The sequence below is a fragment of the Gracilinanus agilis genome, chromosome 2, assembly GCF_016433145.1.
Source record: "Gracilinanus agilis isolate LMUSP501 chromosome 2, AgileGrace, whole genome shotgun sequence".
Lineage (NCBI taxonomy): Eukaryota > Metazoa > Chordata > Mammalia > Didelphimorphia > Didelphidae > Gracilinanus > Gracilinanus agilis.
The window spans coordinates 237210147-237229039 of NC_058131.1; the positions used below are offsets into that span (position 1 = coordinate 237210147).

The 18893-nt window shown below is 40.2% G+C and overlaps 1 protein-coding gene across 1 annotated transcript in view; it reads left to right on the top strand.

Moving 5' to 3' along the window:
• Positions 1 to 5951: 5951 nt before the first annotated feature.
• The window catches only part of FER1L5 (fer-1 like family member 5), a 71219-nt gene continuing 58277 nt past the window's right edge, over positions 5952 to 18893 (top strand). The window contains exons 1-3 of the mRNA XM_044659607.1: positions 5952 to 6131; positions 10871 to 10999; positions 12111 to 12176. Of these exons, the coding sequence (XP_044515542.1) occupies positions 5952 to 6131; positions 10871 to 10999; positions 12111 to 12176 (375 nt within the window). The remainder of the gene's footprint in view (positions 6132 to 10870; positions 11000 to 12110; positions 12177 to 18893) is intronic.

The following is an 18893-nucleotide window of genomic DNA, read 5'->3' on the forward strand; positions in this document are numbered from 1 at the left end:
GTAAAATATAACTGGAAAGTATTAACTTTCATTTTGCCCCTCCACAGACCCTAATCTGGCATATAAGTCCATATTGCCTGGAAGATGATGCCTTCCTGCAAGTCATCCTCCGAGATATGAGCCTTGTCAAAAAAGAAAGGTGAGAGAATCAACAAAGGGAAGGCCTTAACTGGCAATAAGTACAGCAGATATGGCATCCACACCCCATCCCACTCCATCTCAAGAAAGTGTCACTAGAAAAATACATGGCAAGGGCCTAAAGGGATCCCAGGATGCCAAATGGATTAGTGGGTAGGTTCTTCACATTCTGGTGGGTGTCCTGGAATTCCCATGAGCCAGACATCCCTTAACTAAATTCTAGAATCTAGATCATATGCGGATATGATTTGGGATGTAGACTCTAAAGACCACCGCAGTGCAACTATCAATAATATGGAAATAGGCCTTGATCAATGATACATGTAAAACCCAGTGGAAATGCACATGGAGAGGAGAGAGGAAGGGAGAGAAAGAACATGAATCATGTAACCATGGAAAATTTTCTAAAAAAAGAATAAAAGAATAAAACATAAAAATAAAGTGAAATAGAATCTAGATCATAACTCAGCCTTAATAGTGATATGTTCTCTGAGGTTCTTTTTCTCCATCTCATTCCAATGAAAGGTAGGAGTTTTCTAACCATATCTGTTTCTCCTCATCCCCAGGACTTTTGGTATCGCCACTATATTCCTCAGGACACTGGCAGAAAACCCAGATGAGTCCCTGATCCTAACTGAGTTGCCCCTGATTAGCCGTACTATAAATCCCACAAAAGTGAGTAAGGGAATAAGGACTTACAATGGAGTTGCTTTGAGTGGGGAGAAGGAATTATATGTAATGTGTATGTGCATTGAGTAGTGGAAGATAAAGTAGAAGGTCGCCTATTTCAGGGAATAAGGTTGCCTGCAGATTATCTATGACTGAATACTTCCAAGAAGAAAGATTCTTGTCCTGTGTAAGCGTTATTGTGAAATGAAAGTATAACCCAAAGTTCAAGTCTAGGAATTTGCATATTACTTTCTTCATTGATGGTGAAGTAAAACCAATCTTTTTTTTTTTTTCTTAAATTTAAACCCTTACCTGCCATCTTGGAGCCAATACTGTGTATTGGCTCCAAGGCAGAAGAGTGGTAAGGGTAGGCAATGGGGGTCAAGTGACTTGCCTAGGGTCACATAGCTGGGAAGTGTCTGAGGCCAGATTTGAACCTAGGACCTCCCGTCTCTAGGTCTGGCTTTCAATCCACTGAGCTACCCAGCTGCCCGCCCCCCCAATCTTTTTAAGGTAGAATATTGCCACACTGTCAGAGCTATGAACATCAGACATCTCTTGGCACTCAGATCCTAGAAATTACTTCATATTCTATATTTAAAATCAGTGCTATGACTATGATGGGCATTGGAAAGTTACAGGGCACAAAAATTTAACACATCAACTCCGGCTACAGAAACAACTAAGTGAAAATAATGAACACCTCCCCTTCTTTGCAGAGGCAAGAGACCAGGATATGAAATATTACATGTGCTATCAAACACATTGTTTGGTTGTGCTAAACTGCTTTGTTTCTCTTATTTTTTATTACATGGGTTGACTCTCTGGGTATGAGAGGTCTATATTTAGAAATGGAAATGAACAAAGAATAAAAGATATCCATGAAATATATTTTAAAAATATAGTTAAAATAAGAAGTTGCCAAGTAGTGGTTATTATGAAAACACACCATTTGTGAGCTGCTGCTAATTACTGTGGTAGTTAATAATTGATAAAAGTAGTTCAATGGATGCAAATCCCACCACTGATACTAGTTATATGACCCTGCCTCAGTTTTCTAAATATCCTGTCTTAAAAAGATTTGGAGAGAGTAGTTAGATGGCTCAGTGGATAGAGAGCCAATCCTAGAGATAGGAGAGGTCCTGGGTTCAGATCTAGCCTCAGGCACTTCCCAGCTCTGTGACCCTGGGCAAGTCACTTAACTCCTATTGCCTAGTCCTTATCTCTCTTCTTTCTTGGAATGGATACTTAGAATTGATTCTAAGACAAAGATAAGAGTTTATTAAATAAATAAAAATTCAAAAAAGACTTGGATATATTTCTCCACTTGAGGAGTGTGACATGCAAATACCTCCCATTCAACTAAATTTAATTCTTACAGTATTCTTTTGGGGGGGGGCTATATTTTTATTCTGAACATAAAAAAATAAATAAAATGAGGATTTCCACATATAGGAGTAGAACAAAAGTAAATCATTGCATATGTAACTGCAGGTCTTGATTATGTAGTTTCTTTTTTTTAAGCATGTAATAAGTTCTCCTGGAACTTTCAAAACTATCCTGTTTGTCAGTGCTTCTTTCTGGACTTCCTTCTGTTCTCTTCTCTACATTTAAAAAAAAAAAGTTGCTAATAACTGCCTTTCTTGTCCTTTTCTTCCTTTTCTTTCTTTCTTTTTTTTACAAGTCTATCCCTCTCCTACCTTACCCACCCTACCGTCATTTGAAAAGAAAAAGAAAAGCCAAGCCCTTGACGCAAACATACATAAAGAAGCAACAAATTCCCTCATTGGCAGAACCTGAAAATTATGTCTTATTTTGTATCTTGGTTCTCTCACCTCCCGCTCAGAAGGTGGGAAGCATGCTTCCTCAGGTCCATGGAATCATAGATGGTCATTGCACTGATGAGAGTTCTTGAATCTTTCAAATGTTTTTCCTTATAATATTTATTATATAAACACTTGTAGTTTTCACATATATATATACACATGGAATTACCTTGTAATCTGTGATATATACATATATATATATATATACACACACTATTGAAATAGAATAGAAAGAATGAGAGATTTGCAAAGGGTCTGGGCATGCAAGGACTTTGTACAGCAGCTTGGCACATGCATGGAACCGTATGGGCTTCCATTTTGGAATGGGAGGAACTCTTAAAAAGGGACACTCGGACTCTGTGGGGGGGTCCTTTGATCTCTGGACACTGAAGAGAGCAGAGGGTTACTTCCTGTAGACATTTTTGTATCGGATTACAGGAGGTAGCTGAGGTTTCTGATACATTTTGGAGGTTCCTGATATCAAGATACCTTCTGTGATCCTGAAATCTGTGACACCATTTCTCATCCAGATCATCTGTTGTGTGTGAGCTGCAAGGACCTCTATCCTAAAACTGAGCCAGACCACCTGGGCTCAGGCCTTTGGTCTCTAGCCATCCTATCTGACAAAATTGTACTGTGTTCCTATAGTGGACCAGCTAGTCAGGATTATGTAGTTAGATATATATTTTTAGGTAGCGTGCCGTGAGTATAGCCCAACTTTGTCGGGACTGAAATGACCTTTGCAGGTCAGGCTTGAGGGAGGAGATAAGAATTTATTAGATCTATGTACTCCATCTCCTTGGTCCACTTACCCTTCCTATGTTTTGTGAAATAAACCAAGTTCTTTGTTTATACCATTGTGAGAGAGCAGTCAGATCGCGTTGCCACCATCCTACAGGAAGTGAAGCCTAACATCTGGCCTTCAGCCTGTGGTCAACCAATATTGGGTTCAACATTGGTCCAAACATCACGCCTAAGTCTAGTGACTTTTATCAGGTCCCCCACTCACTTATTTCAGTTGGCGAGCCAGCCAGGAGTTTGCTTTGCTTTTGCTTTTGTTTCCCCATGACTTGGTATCCTTCCCACAGCTTTCCTCAGCTTGTGCTACATTATTGTCCACAGTTTCACTTTCTTCTATTAGGTTGGATTCACTGTTCCCTCGCTCACTGATATTTCTTTGTTATTTTTCTTTTCTAAAAATTGGTTTTGTTTCTATTGTAGTTCCTTTTGCTCTATAGTGTTTGTATCATTCTTATTACTGTCAGTTTGAATTTCTGTGTGGTTACTAGCTTTCCCATTCCCTAATTCAGTTTGCTTTGAGGTTCTTGTATCTGTATCTGTGCTTTCCTGCACCTTCATAAGGCTTCTGCACCTTTTCAATGTGATGTTTTCATTACTCAAGAGGACAATCTCATATTGGGAAAGTCTCTGGTCTGTAAATGCCTATGTGTGATATTTACATAACAACACCTCAATTTGGTGTGAACAGTACACTGATAATGGGGATCCCAACACTAAATCTGTTGACTTTTGACCTAGCGGTGCAGCAGCTGCAATACCTCTTGGACATGGCACTGTCCCAACCACAACTGGATCTAATTGAAAACTTTAATATGCTATTGTCTAAAATTCTGTCCCAAAGTTTGTGTCAGCACTCCAGAAACTATTCCCTTGGTCTCATTTACAAAGAGATGAACTCTTTGGAATAATCCGGAATACCTAATGCAGGGGTTGTTAAGATAGACTCTTTGAGCTTTGCCAGAGTTTGCAGATGCTCAACTTTGAGTACTAGGAGTTCAGATACTGCATTCCTGGAGAGATCTGTTAGACTTATCCCCCACTCACAGATTACAAGTTTTCCTAGGGACACTTTCCTTCCCTCCTGCTGGCCCCAGGCACCAAAAATAGTACTTGGGCTTTTGTTCCTTTTCCTCCTTACTCATTCCTACCACCTTCATCTACATCCTTCAACTTTTCTCCAACTTCCTCCACAACCACTCTCTCCATTTGACTTCATTTGTACCCCCAGCGTCATATCTCATTCCTAGATCACTACTAGTTCCCATCCAGAAGAAATCAGAGGTGAGCTCAGTGGGGTAGTGCCAAGGGTAGACAGTTGAATCGGTGTCAGAAGCTTTACATTTTGCCAATAGTTCTGCTTGCTTTTCTTTTGCAGAGTACCATCACTTTACAAATAACCTACCTGCCAGAGGCTAAGCAAAAGTTCGGTAAGCCATCATCCTGTCCTGTGGCCATCTCCTTGAGCCATGCCTCCTCTGCCCCTTATGCCTAATTCAGTCCATAAGCATTGGGTCCTGACAGCTCACTTGATATTAAAGGGCTCTGTCTGAGGGTCTAAAATGCCTTCTGCTTATCCCTTGCCTACTATTAGTAATCTCCAGGGAACTAAAAAATACCTAAGTTCCAGAGCAAGGCACAAGAATATCAATTTCTAGGGATATGAGGAGAATGGAAAGGGCTTCTGGTTTATGTGTCGAGAATTATGGGTTCTGCCACTTAGGAAATAATCTGTGACCTTGTGGAAGTGTTTCTGCTTCTCTGAACCTCAGTTTCATCAACTACAAAATGAGTGTAGCACTAGGTTATCATAGCTAAGGCCTAAGGATCCTTTTCAGATATTTTTTCCACCGTGGACAATCACAGTGTGTGATAGGGAAAGACAAAGAAATAGTGAACAGAAGCAAATGTGCATAAAGAAATGTGTGTTTGCTTACTTATGTTCTCTGACTTGTCTTTTCAGTGAGGAGAACTGAACCACAGATTTAGAGTTGGAAGGGTCTTAGGTGTCATGTAAGACTTTCACTTTCCAAATGATTAAACAGAAGCCAAGAGAGGGAAATGATTTGCTGAAAGCCACAGAGTTTGTAAGTAGCAGGAGTTGGAGTTTAAACTCAGATTCTCTGACTCCAAATCCAGATGAGGAAAAGGTGTAAAAGCCTAATAACCTTTCAACCTTTCAATCATTTACCTTTAACATAATTCTAGAGAACAGAAAGTGGTTATAAGAAGAAGACAGCAAAATTCAGACAGATGAATATACTGTGCAGAATACTATACCAATATCAGATTACTTACTGTCTCAAGGATGTACATAGAGAGGAATAGAGAAAATCTGGAACTCAAAATTTAAAAAAAATGAATGTTAAACATTGTTTTTACATGCAATTAGAGAAAAATAAAAAAACATACATGCAAAAAGATTGCACAGAGGTGTTCAAAGTAAAAGGAAATTAGAGATAAGTAGAAAAAAAGGGTTTGGTCATCTCTCCCCCTTCCCTTTAGTGGTAGGTGCTCTTAATGGAGGGACTGACAGAAGAAGCCCCTCTTCCCTGCCCCAACCCACCTGCTGAGTTCTCTGTTTTCCTAGAAACTTGGGAAAAGCTTGGCATCACCTGTAAGGAGACTGAAAGGCCAGAAATAATGGTGGATGACCAGAGCGTAAGAAGGCCTCCATTCTCCATGCCACAGGACTTCCAAGTAAGGAGATGACAGCTGTTTCTCCTAAGGCTCAAGATGAAATAGTCCCAGCTTTTCTCAATGAACTTCAGCTAACACTCCCTGGGTGGTTATGGGCAAGCTCCTGGCCCATATTTATAGAAGGCTACCTCTGCAGAGGATGCCCAGTGAAAATATGCTCAAGGATCAGAATAGCTGGCAGAGGGAGCTCCCAGGTCCTGCTCAGGGTTTCTATGGAGCCTCAGAACAAGTTTGCCCCCTTTATGAGCTATATCTAATTTCTAGAGAGGCCAGAAATATGCCAAGAAATTGTGCCCTACAGGTGGTTTGCAATTAAAGTTGTGTAACAACATTGGGGATGTTGGGGGAAAATCAAACATTCAAATATTTATTGATGATCAATTAATCCAAAAAGCATTTATTAAGGGCCTTTGCTGTGCCCAGCACTCTGCTAGGCTCTGAGATTATAAAGGCAAGAATGAAATAATCCCTGTCCTCAAGGAGTTTACAATCTATAATCTACAAAAATATATACTATACAATATGCAAATATATATATACCATACAAAAATATATACAATATACAAATATATATATACACACATATATACATATACATACACAAGCACACACACCAAGTATATATGGTAATGGAAGGCTCTATGCTAAAGGAACAGTGAAAGCTACATGTTGAAGGTATTGAAGGTAGACCTTGAATCAGGAATTTGAGAGTTTGAAGGGGCCTCAGTAACTATTTAATTCTTGAAGAATAAATTGGGAATGTCCAGAGAGTGAACTGAAAGATAGAAATATGAAAGGTATCATTCATCTTTGTATGAATATCTCTGTCTCCCAGATGGTGTCTTCTGTGATGCAAGGAGTGAGGAGGGAGGAGGGGCTGGGGCACTTGTGGATAAATTCTATTCATAATAAGTTTTAAATTTTAAATTAACATTTTTTAATTTAAAAAAGAATTATGTATAGGTTGTAGTTGAGTAGGTTCTTTCCTAAAGTTGAATAGCATCTTTTCTCTCATGCTAAACTTATGTTAAACTTTAACTGGTCAGCATGACTTGCAAGATTATAGAAAAGAAGGGGGCAGCTGGGTAGCTCAGTGGAGTGAGTCAGGCCTAGAGACAGGAGGTCCTAGATTCAAACCCGGCCTCAGTCACTTCCCAACTGTGTGACCCTGGGCAAGTCACTTGACCCCCATTGCCCACCCTTACCAATCTTCCACCTATGAGACAATACACTGAAGTACAAGGGTTTAAAAAAAAAAAAAAGATTATAGAAAAGAAGCCTTCACCCTAGGCTTGAACATTTAAGCAGTGGAGAACACCAGAGATATATTGAAAATCCTTCTACCCTTTGTCATTTCCTTCCCATGACCTATTTAAGAAAGGCCTGGACAAGAGGTTGGACCCAAGACCGAGTAACCTCACTCAGCCAGACCAAGCCAGGACATGTTGCTAGAGTGATATCATATGGACTGGGAAAAGGGCTGGTTGCCATGTGCCCACCTTGTTGTTTTGTGACAATGTGACTTAGGGACATACTGAGAGTTTGTAATTCATCAATGGAATTATACACATTGTACTAATGCTGCCTGAACTCCAGGCACATAAAGACTGAGTTGGGTCCTGATAGGTTTAAAAGCCATACTTTAGAAAAAGTAAAGGTCTCAGACTATGAGGAAGGTCTGGGATCCTATTTCTTTTTTTTTTTTTAATTGAATAATTAAGAAGAATTTTCCATGGTTACATGGATCATATTCTTTCCCTCCCCTCCTCCTAACCCCCTCCCATAGTCAACACACAATTCCACTGGGTTTTATATGTGTCTGATCCAGACCTATTTCCATAGTATTAATATCTGCACTAGGGTGATCGTTTAGAGTCTACATCCCCAATTATATCCCCATCGACCCATGTGATCAAGCAGTTGTTTTTCTTCTGTGTTTCTGCTCCCACAGTTCTTTCTCTGGATGTGTGGGATCCTATTTCTTGAAAGGGGCTAGGTTCCTTTAATAAACAGTTATTGGCTCAGCATTCTACCTCAGTTGTTTCATTGCAGATTGAACAAATCTTTACCTTTACAAACCCAATTTTGAACCTCAGAAGCTTGTGGGAGGGGGCATGTGAATGCAAGACTTTATGTTGTAATACAAGGGCTAATGACAATACTAGGGGGATAGAGAATAGATGGTATAAGTACAACCCAAGGGACCCTAAGGCAGATGTTGAAGTTGGTATGTGAACAGGAATCCAGCACCTAAGCTGAATGAGAGGTAGATGAACTCTCTCTCGCTAGTAAAGCCAAGACCCCTTTAAGATCAAGATTCTCTGCCTCTGCCCCTGGGAGTTGGAAACAATTCTATTGGGCAGTTGGTGTAGTCTCCAGGAAGGAGGCTGGCACTTCCTGAAACTGTTTAATAAAAGTTTGCCAACTAGAGCTAATAATCTGATCTGATTGCTGGTGTACTTGGTCTTTGATAAAGGTAAAGGCAATGACTTCAGAGATCTTTAAGTTTGAGGTTAAATAGGTTTATTGATAATAAATTGAGTTAGATAAAAGGGAGTTGGAAAATGGGTGAGGTAAGCTAAGATCTTGATTAAATGATATTCACTAAACTACTTTAGGAAATACTGAAAGGTTGTCTTAGGTGCAGCAGTATAAGAAAGCCTTTAGGGCAATTTCAACTCTGATACTCTTGTTTGCAGCCCTGGGCCAGATGGTGATGTCTTGATAGTAGAATTTGTCTCTTGTTTATAATAAGGGTTGTTGGGTATGCCAGTGAGCTGTTGAGTTGGCTAGCTATATAGTAATTTGGGGGCAGCTGGGTAGCTCAGTGGATTGAGAGCCAGGCCTAGAGACAGGAGGTCCTAGGTTCAAATCCGGCCTCAGACACTTCCCAGCTGTGTGATCCTGGGCAGGTCACTTGACCCCCATTGCCTACCCTTGCCAATCTTCCACCTATAAGTCAATACACAGAAGTTAAGGTTTAAAATTGAAAAAAAAAATGTATTATATAGTAATTGATTCCTACCTGCCTAAAGAATCTACCCAAAACCACCCAGACCACCCTTTTACTCCCTAACCCTGAAGATCAGAGCCAGAAGTGAAGTCAGAGGTCTGGGGACCCCTTTTTATACCCTTACTTAAACTGACACCCGGCCTGGGTCCTCTGCCAGGTTCTGTGTTCTATATTGGCAACTGCCAGCTTGCAACCCATGAAAACATGGATGCAGGATTTTATCCATAACAATGTTTATCTCTCAGATTTCCTCTTATTAGATTTAGCCCAGTGCTTTGATAGTCTGGAAAGATTATTCTGGATCCTGATGCTGTCATATAATACACTGACTATCCCTCCCAATTTTGTGTCATCTGCAAATATGATGACTATACAACCTATATCTTTATCCAAGCTATTGCTAAAAATGTTGGGTGGCACAGAATCAAACACAGGATTCTATAATACTCCTCTAGAGACCTCCTGCCATATTAACATTTTTCTATTTTTAACTGCAGGTACTATTGGAAATACCAAGTGATAAATTATATTATATATATTTTAACTTGAAGGAATTTTAGAATATGAGCTCCTTGAGGGCTGAGACTCATTTTTCCTTTATTTGTATGAAAGGCATTTAGCAAAATGTGTGGCACATAAAAGCTTATCAATCGATTGGTCTTAGGGATCATCTAGTTCTCATTTTGCACTGTGGCCCTGAGGTCAAGTGACTTAGCTGAGGTTACAGAGGTAGATTCCCACATCTATAGATTTCACTGTATCACATCTCCCTGTTCTTTAAGACTAAATAGTCTAACAGAGGAAACAAAATACACATCCTTTCATACATGAAGTCTTCAATAACAATAAAGAAGATTTTGCAAGGATCCAGCTCATAGAGGGAAATAATAGGCGATAAGGCCAAAAAGGATGGTTAAGGGGCAGACTGACCCTCAGAAAATGAACAATTTAGACTTTCGACAACAGGCAGCCACTGAAAGACAATGAACACAAAGGGTCAAGATTAAAACTAGGCCTTGGGAAAATTAATTTGATCATAGGTAGGAAAGAAAGATTTTGGGGCAATTCAGATAGAATATCAGGAAGGTACCAGTGCACAACAGAATGGACTCAGGATGAGGAGTTAGAAAATTTGAGTTTGAATCTCAGTTCTGTCACTTTCTGTCTTAGTCACTTCTCTGAGCCTCACTTACCTCATCTGGGGTAAAATAAGAGAGCAAGTCAATAGGGGACTCAACAACCTCTAAAATTCCTTCCTGCTCTAAGGCTATACAATCTCTTCTGACGGGCCTGAACAAGGAGGGAGGCAGAAAAATCACGGGGATTTCAAAACTGTTGCAATTTCCAATGTATGCCCAGATCCAAAAGTGTTTCCTCTCCTTTGTGTTCTTGGAGACTTCTCTTTAAATTTTTTTTTTTAATAATGTATAATTATGAGCCAGACCTAGAGACGGGAGGTCCTGGGTTCAAATGTGGCCTCAGACACTTCCCAGCTGTGTGACCCTGGGCAAGTCACTGGACCCCCATTGCCTACCCTTACCACTCTTCTGCCTTGGAGCCAATACACAGTTTTGACTCCAAGGTGGAAGGTAAGGGTTTAAAAAAAAAATAATGTATCGCTTAATGCCCAACCTATGGGTTAACCAAGGGAGATCCCCTGGGTCCCTGTTTCAGAAGGGTAGTCTGAGCTGGCTCAACCTGCTACAACTTCTCTCCTTCCTCTTAGGTTCAGGTGAAGATATTTGGAGCCCACCAGCTCCACGGAAACAACATTGCACCAGTGGTGAAGATATTAATTGGAGATAAATTATATCGGACTCGTATCAAGAAAGGAATCAACCCCTTCTTCAATGAGGTTGGCCTCAAAGCAATGGGAGAAAGGAAGAAAAGAATAGGGGAAATAGGGAATAACCAGCCTTGGTTACTAGGCTTTTTTTTTTTCTGGAAATAATTACAACCAGAGAGGGATAAAGCTCCGTCCCATACTGGGATGTTTTCCCTGGGCTAGGTTTGAGATGGGACAAGGATCTGAGAACAAGCTATGGGCTCCTCAGGAAGGTGATGGCCACTGGCATCCTCTAATTTTCTGTAGGACTTTCAAGGTTTCTAAGAGACTCAGTTTCCTTATCTGTGCAGTGAGAACATAGGACTAGATGTGTGCTCAGGTCTCTTCCATCCTATTTTATCCCATTCTGTGAGCTCTTTAGGCTTCCTAATGACTACTCTCTCTACCTCCCATTGCTGCTATGAGGAGAGTCTATAGGAGGGCCCTAGTGAAAGTTCCAGGCCTTTAGTGTAAAATAATGGATCATGAGATTGAGTTTTTGGCTAAAGTGGATACTACTATCACTAGAGACTCCCAGCTAGGGATTAGGTAAAGAAGAAAGGAGCATTTTTCTGAGGTTTGGGATTCTAATGCTAGTCCCTGCTGCCTTAGAGAAAGCAATAGGGTGATATGTCATCACATTTTGGAAAGTAACAATTATTCATATATTTGAGCAGCTGCATATATCAATGCAAGTTTAAAACTTAACAATGAAATTTTTTAAAAAACCCTTACCTTCCATCTTGGAATCAATACTGTATATTGGTTCCAAGGCAGAAGAGTGGTAAGGGTAGGCAATGAAGGTCAAGTGACTTGCCCAGGGTCACACAGCTGGGAAGTGTCTGAGGCCAGATTTGAACCCAGGACCTCCCATCTCTGGGCCTGCCTCTCAATCCACTGAGCCACCCAGCTGTCCCCTGTTTTTGTTTTTGTTTTTTTAAAGAAAAAGAAAATGAAAACTCAGGCTTCAGTTTCTTCAACTATAAAATGGAGATTTTGGGTTGGATGCTCTTTGAGGCCCTTTCCAGCTCCATATCTGTAGTGATCCTATGATCCATGATTCTATGAACTTTATAATTAACCACTCCCCTTTCTATCATTCCCTGCCCCAATATACACCATCTCTTTCTTTTTGTTCCAGAAATTCTTCCATAATTTCCACTATCTCTCTCCCACAGCCATCTTTGAAGAAATCATCTCAATCCAAGTAAGGAAGTCATGTAGTTTCTCTTTTTTTTTTTTTTTAAACCCTTAACTTCTGTGTTTTGGCTCCTAGGTGGAAGAGTGGTAAGGGTGGGCAGTGGGGGTCAAGTGACTTGCCCAGGGTCACACAGCTGAGAAGTATGAGGCCGGATTTGAACCTGAGACCTCCTGTCTCTAGGCCTGACTCTCAATCCACTGAGCTACCCAGCTGCCCCCCATCTAGTTTCCCTTACTCTCCAGCACCATGACCTTCTTTGATTTGGGGCGGAACTGATGTTTAAAAATATTTCCTATAATGCTTCATTCCTAAGCAAACTATCCTTTTCTCCCTTTACTTTTCTGGGGTAGAGGCCAGCTTATCCAGGGTTGTCTATGACTTCATCAAGCTGCTAGGTAACACAATGGATAGAGCACTGGGCCCAGAGTCAGAGAAATCTGAGTTCAGTTTCAGTCTCTGTGCAAGTCTCTTAATCACTGTTTGTCTCAGTTTCCTCAATTGTAAAATAGGAACGATAATAATAGCACTTACCTTTCAGAGTTGCTGGGAGGACCAAATGAGATAATATATATTAAGTGCTTAGCACTGTGACAGCACATGGTAGGTGCTTAATTAAATCTTTGTTCCCTTCCTCCTTCATTCACCTAACAGTCTAGATGCTCATATATATGGACTATGGTCCATTGTTATGGTGCACTGACATTGGTTGATGTTCTCTAGCCAAAGGGGCCTAGTAATGTTAGAGAAAAGGGAAGGAGAAGGAAGAAAGCATTTATTAAGCAACTACTATGTTCCAAGCATTTTGCTAAGTGCTTTACAAATATACTAGTTTTTATTATTTTTTACTTTTTGTAAAATTTATTTGTTGGTTACATCAAAATTCCCAGGTTTTCCCCTTCCTTCCTCCCCTCCTGTACTAGAGAAGGCATCATTTGACTAAAAAAATTTAAAACTCAAGAAAAAATATATGCATATATACACATACACACACATATAGTCTTTCATGTTTCTCCTTATCAGTTCTTTCTCTAGAAGTGGACATTCACAAGTTATTCTTCCAACATTTTTTCTTTAGCTGTATATAATGTTCTCCTGGTTTGACTAATTTTGCTTTTCATATTTTTATATAGTTCTTTCTATGTGTGTTTGTCAGTTTGTTTTTAATTAGCCTGCTCATCATTCTTTTCTTTTTTTAAACCCTTGCCCTTTGTCTCAAAATCAATACTAAGAACTGGTTCCAAGGCAGAAGAGTGGTAAGGGCTAGGCAGATGGGGTTAAATGACTTTCCCACAGTCACACAGCTAGGAAGTATCTGAGGCCAAATTTGAACCCAGGTCCTCTCAATTCCAAGTCTGGCACTCTACCCACTGAGCTACCTAGCTGCCCTCTATGTTTACTATTTCTTATGGCACAATAGTATTTCATCAGATTATCTCATTTTAGTCAACAAAAATCCTACTGATGCCCCATTAGGGCATAAAGTCACTATGATCTAATGCCTAGGTTCTCTAAAGCAGAAATCAAGCCCTAGGAACTCCAACCATTCTGGAAAGCTATGAACCCAGTAATAAGCTCAATATTGTCTGTTGTCTAAAGTTAGCCACTATTTTAAAAGCTTTCTGGTTCATGCCATCTTGTGAAGTTGCACCTAAAATGTAGAGATTCTGCATCCATGTTGATGAAATCTAGGAACTTCCAAATAATTTGAAATAGTTGTATGTATTTGTCAAATATATCTATGAGAGGTATCTTGGTGTAAAAGACAGAGATCCCATCTCAGAGTCAGAAAGACCTAGATTCAAGTTACCTCTGATAAATACTGGCTGTACCACCCTTGACCCCTCACTGGGAGTTTCCCTTCACAAATGAACTGCCCCCCCCCAAATGTGCCAAAATACCTATGTCCATGCTAGGCATTAGAGGAGTCCAAAAGCATCACTCTTAAGCAGTTTAAAGCATAGGAAACCCATGGTCTTATTTTGTTTTAGATCTTAGTGACAGATTTTTTGTAAAAAGTGAGGAAAACCCAAGAGTCCCCAGAGAAGGCAAAGAGCTTCCTGGTTCAGGTCACAAAGTCAGTAAATAATTAGGACATAGAGGAGATAGGTAGAGAGAGTTAGGTCTACCTATACTAAGTAGAAGATAAAGCTTTTGCTCTCCAGGAATAAGGCAACTTCCTATGACAAAACTCCATCAACCAAAGCAAAGCAACAAACAATTGTTTTGTAACTTGGAGTATTTGAGTGCTGACTGAGATTATAAGAGGTTATATGACCTGCTCAGGGGCCATCTGGGCCATACATGTCATTGTTGGGATTTGAATCCAGGACTTCCAGAGATCCACTGCTTAGTATAGTCCCTGGCACAGAACAAATGTTTTGTTTTGTGCAGTCATTTCAGTTGTATCTGATTCTTTGTGACTGTATTTGGAGTTTTCTTGGGAAAGATACTGGAGTAGTTTACCATTTCCTTCTCCAGCTCATTTTACATATGAGGAAACTGAGGCAAACAAAGTTAAATTACTTGCCCAGGATCACACAGCTAGTAAGTGTTTGAGGCCAGATTTGGCTCATGAAAATGTATCTTCCTGATTCTAAGCCCAGCACTTTCCACTGTGCCACCTAGCTGTTCAACAGTTGCTTAATAAATGCTTATTCTATTGATTGACCAACTGATTCCTGACTCTGAGACTAGTTCTCTATCCTCCACAGCTCTGTGCTTCCCTAGGTACTAATAACCGACAATAGAAGGAAGTGCCAGATTGTGGGATACCAATTTCAAGTACCGCAGGAATTCAAAGAAGGGGGAAAATCATTGTAGAGGAAGAAGGGGATATATCATCAGGGAAGACTTCCTAATGGAGTCAGTCTGTCTTTTTTCTCTTCCTTAAAATTCTTACCTTGTCTTAGTATCAATTCTTTTTAAACCCTTATCTTCAATACAAAGTATCTGTTCCAAGACAGAAGAGCAGTAAAGGCTAGGTGACTTGCCCAGGATGTCACAGTTAAAAAGTGTCTGAGGTCAAAAGGTCTGAGGCCAGGTCCTCCCTATTCCAGGCCTGGCACTTTATCTACTGTACCACATAGCTGTTTCTCTGATCAGTCTTAAAGTTGGAACTGCAGAGAGGGAGGAAGGAAGGATATTACCTATTGTCTATGAAAACTGAATGTCTCCTCCAACCTCCAGACCCTTCCTTCTCCACACATACTAGAGAGATCCAGTGGGAAGAGACCTAAACTAGAAGGAAAGCCACCATCATGCTCCATTCCAGGTTATTTACTGACTGTGACCTGAGCCAGATAGCTCTTTGACTACTCTGGGACCTCCTGGATTCTCCCCACTTTTTACAAAAATCTGTCTCTAAGACAGATCTAAAACAAAACAAGACCCTGGGTTTCCTATGCTTTAAACTGCTTAAGAGTGGTGTTCTGGATCTGTTCTGGGTTAAGATGGCGGCAGAGTAAAAAGCAGCTCTTAACCTCTCCTGACCGAAACACACAAGACTCCTCAAGGGGACATAAAAACAAGTCCAGACGAACGAAGGAACCCCACAACAGGGTGCAGCATGGAAGGTACATGGAATCGGGACATTTCCATGCTATAAAGGGGTGAAACAGCTCTCACTAAATCGCAGGCTGAGCAACCACCCCACTCCCACCCCTACCACACACACCACCTATAGCGCCGAAGCCAGCTAAAAAGAAATAGAGCAAGTTTGGGGCACCCATCAAGTCATTGGCAGCTCCAGGGCCAGTTCCTGAGAGCAGAAAGATTTGGGACCCCAAAAAGCCAAAGAACGCACGCAAATTCTGAGCGTGGGCTCAGAGCACAGGCACAGCAGAGGCGTAGGTGGAGGCAGACACAGCCACGAGCTAAAACTCTGAAACCCTGAGTGGGGAACCAGCGTAGACGGGTATACGACTGTGGAAGCAGCGCCCTGAGACTTGTAAAGGAACCTCCGGCAGAGGATCAAGCAAGGGGGTCCACCAAGGGGCTTGACCTTGGAAAAAACCAGAACTCAGACCTCAGGAGCCAAAAGACCATGGACAGACACTGAGCGCAAGGATAAAGCTGAGAAGCTACTGGGCTAATGATGGCTACCCGGACTCAGGAAGTTCAGAAGAGAAAGATAAACAACAAGAAAAAGAAGTCTTTAACACTCGACAACTTTTACACAGAGAAAATCCAGACAACCAAGCAAACAGAGGAGGAGAACAAACAAGCATCCGGACCCTCCTCAAATAAGGAAAACTCCTCACAAGCTATGGAAGAGTTCAAAACTGAGATTTTGAGGAAAATGGAAGAGATATGGCAAGAAAATAACTGTTTAAAAAGTAGAATCTTGCAACTGGAAAGTGAGGCTCAGAAATAAAATGAACTGATAAACAAATTGAACACCAGAAATGACCAGATTGAAAAGATCATAGCTGAAAACGAAAAGTTTAGAACCAAAAACCAGTCCCTAAAGGCTAGAATTGAGCAATTAGAAGCTAATGATCTCTCAAGACAACAAGAACAAATAAAACAGTCAAAAGACTGAAAAAATAGAAGGAAATATGAAATACCTCAATGAGAGAGTGACAGACCAAGAAAACCGGTCTAGAAGAGACAATTCGAGAATAATTGGTCTTCCAGAAAAACCAGAAATTAATAGAAACCTGGACTCCATACTAAAAGAAATTATTCAGCAAAATTGCCCTGAAGTCCTACAATAAGAGGGCAATATAGACATTGAAAGGATTCATAGAATACCCACTACTTTCGATCCAGATAAGAAAACGGCCAGAAATATAATTGCCAAATTCAAAAGCTTTCAAGCAAAAGAAAAAATCTTACAAGAAGCCAGAAAGAGACAATTCAAATATCAAGGAACACCAATCAGGATCACACAGGATCTGGCAGCCTCCACGCTAAAAGACCGTAAGGCTTGGAATACAATATTCAGAAAGGCAAGAGAGCTGGGCCTGCAACCACGGATCAACTACCCATCAAAATTCACTATATATTTCCAGGGGAAAGTATGGGCATTCAACAAAATTGAAGAATTCCAAGTATTTGCACAGAAAAGACCAGGTCTAAATGGAAAGTTTGATATCCAACCACAAAAATTGAGAGAAACATGAAAAGGTAAATAAGAAACAGAGGGGAAAGAAAGAAAACTTATAATTTTTAAATTTGCCTTTTTAAGGGCCTCACTAAGATCTAATTATATGTATTCCTATGTAGAGAAATGTTATGTATAATTCTCTATAGTGAACTCTATTCACTATTATAGTATTCACTATTATAGTAACCAGAAGAATAATTCACAGGGTGAGGGTGGAACACTAAATGGTCTAAGATGACATGGGGGATGGGAAAGAGGGGGTGAATAGCAGGGGACACCAAGAGAAACTTGAATGAATAAGAAAAATAGGATATTCTATTACACACAAAGAGGGCATGGGAAGGAGAGGGGACAAATACTATTATAAGAAGGAGAGGAAGAGAGCATTAAGAGGTAATAATCAAACCTTACTCTCAGTGTAATCAACCCGGAGAGGGAAGAGTAGTTATACTATCCATTGGGGCATAAAACTCTTATCTAACCCTTCTGAGAAAGTCAGAAGGGATAAACCAAGGGAAACAGGGGAGTGGGGAGGTCAAAAAAAGGGAGGGGAGAAGAAGGGGGAGGGAGTTCATAAGGCCTTTAAAAACAAAAAGGGGGGGGAAATAAGAGAGGGAGTAGAAAGGGAAGTTAATCAAGGGAGGGGATAAGGGATAGCGGCTTAATAGCAAACCACTGGTTTAAAAGGAAACAGTATAAGAAAAAGGGGGTACGAATGGGGGAGGATTTGAAAATGTCAGCAAATGCACAACTGATGATTATAACTCTGAATGTGAATGGGATGAACTCGCCCATAAAACAGAAGCAAATAGCAGAGTGGATTAGAAACCAAAATCGTACCATATGTTGTCTACAAGAAACACATATGAGACGAGTGGACATACACAAGTTTAAGGTTCAGGGCTTGAGCAAAATCTTTTGGGCGTCAAATGAGAAAAAGAAGGCAGGAGTGGCTATTATGATTTCTGACAAAGCCAAAATAAAAATAGATATGATTAAAAAAGACAGGGAAGGTCATTACATCCTGATTAAAGGCAGTATAAACAATGAGGAAATAACACTGCTCAATATGTATGCACCAAGTGGCATAGCACCCAAATTCATAAAGGAGAAACTGGCAGAGCTCAAGAAGGAAATAGATAGTAAAACTGTACTAGTGGGAGATCTAAATATTCCTCTGTCAGATCTAGATAAATCAAACCAAAAAATAAATAAGAAAGAGGTAAGAGAGGTGAATGAAGTCCTAGAAAAATTAGATTTAATTGATATGTGGAGAAAAATAAATAGGGACAAAAAGGAATACACCTTCTTTTCAGCTGCACATGGCATATTCACAAAGATTGACCATGTTATAGGGCATAGAATCATTGCAAACAAATGCAAAAGAGCAGAAATAATAAATGTAACCTTCTCAGATCATAATGCAATAAAAAATAATAATTAGTAAGGGCACCTGGACAGGAAAATCAAAAACTAATTGGAAATTAAATAATATGATTCTCCAAAACCAATTTGTCAAAGAAGGAATCATAGAAATAATCAATAATTTCATTGAAGAAAATGACAATGATGAGATATCCTACCAAACTCTGTGGGATGCGGCCAAGGCAGTACTC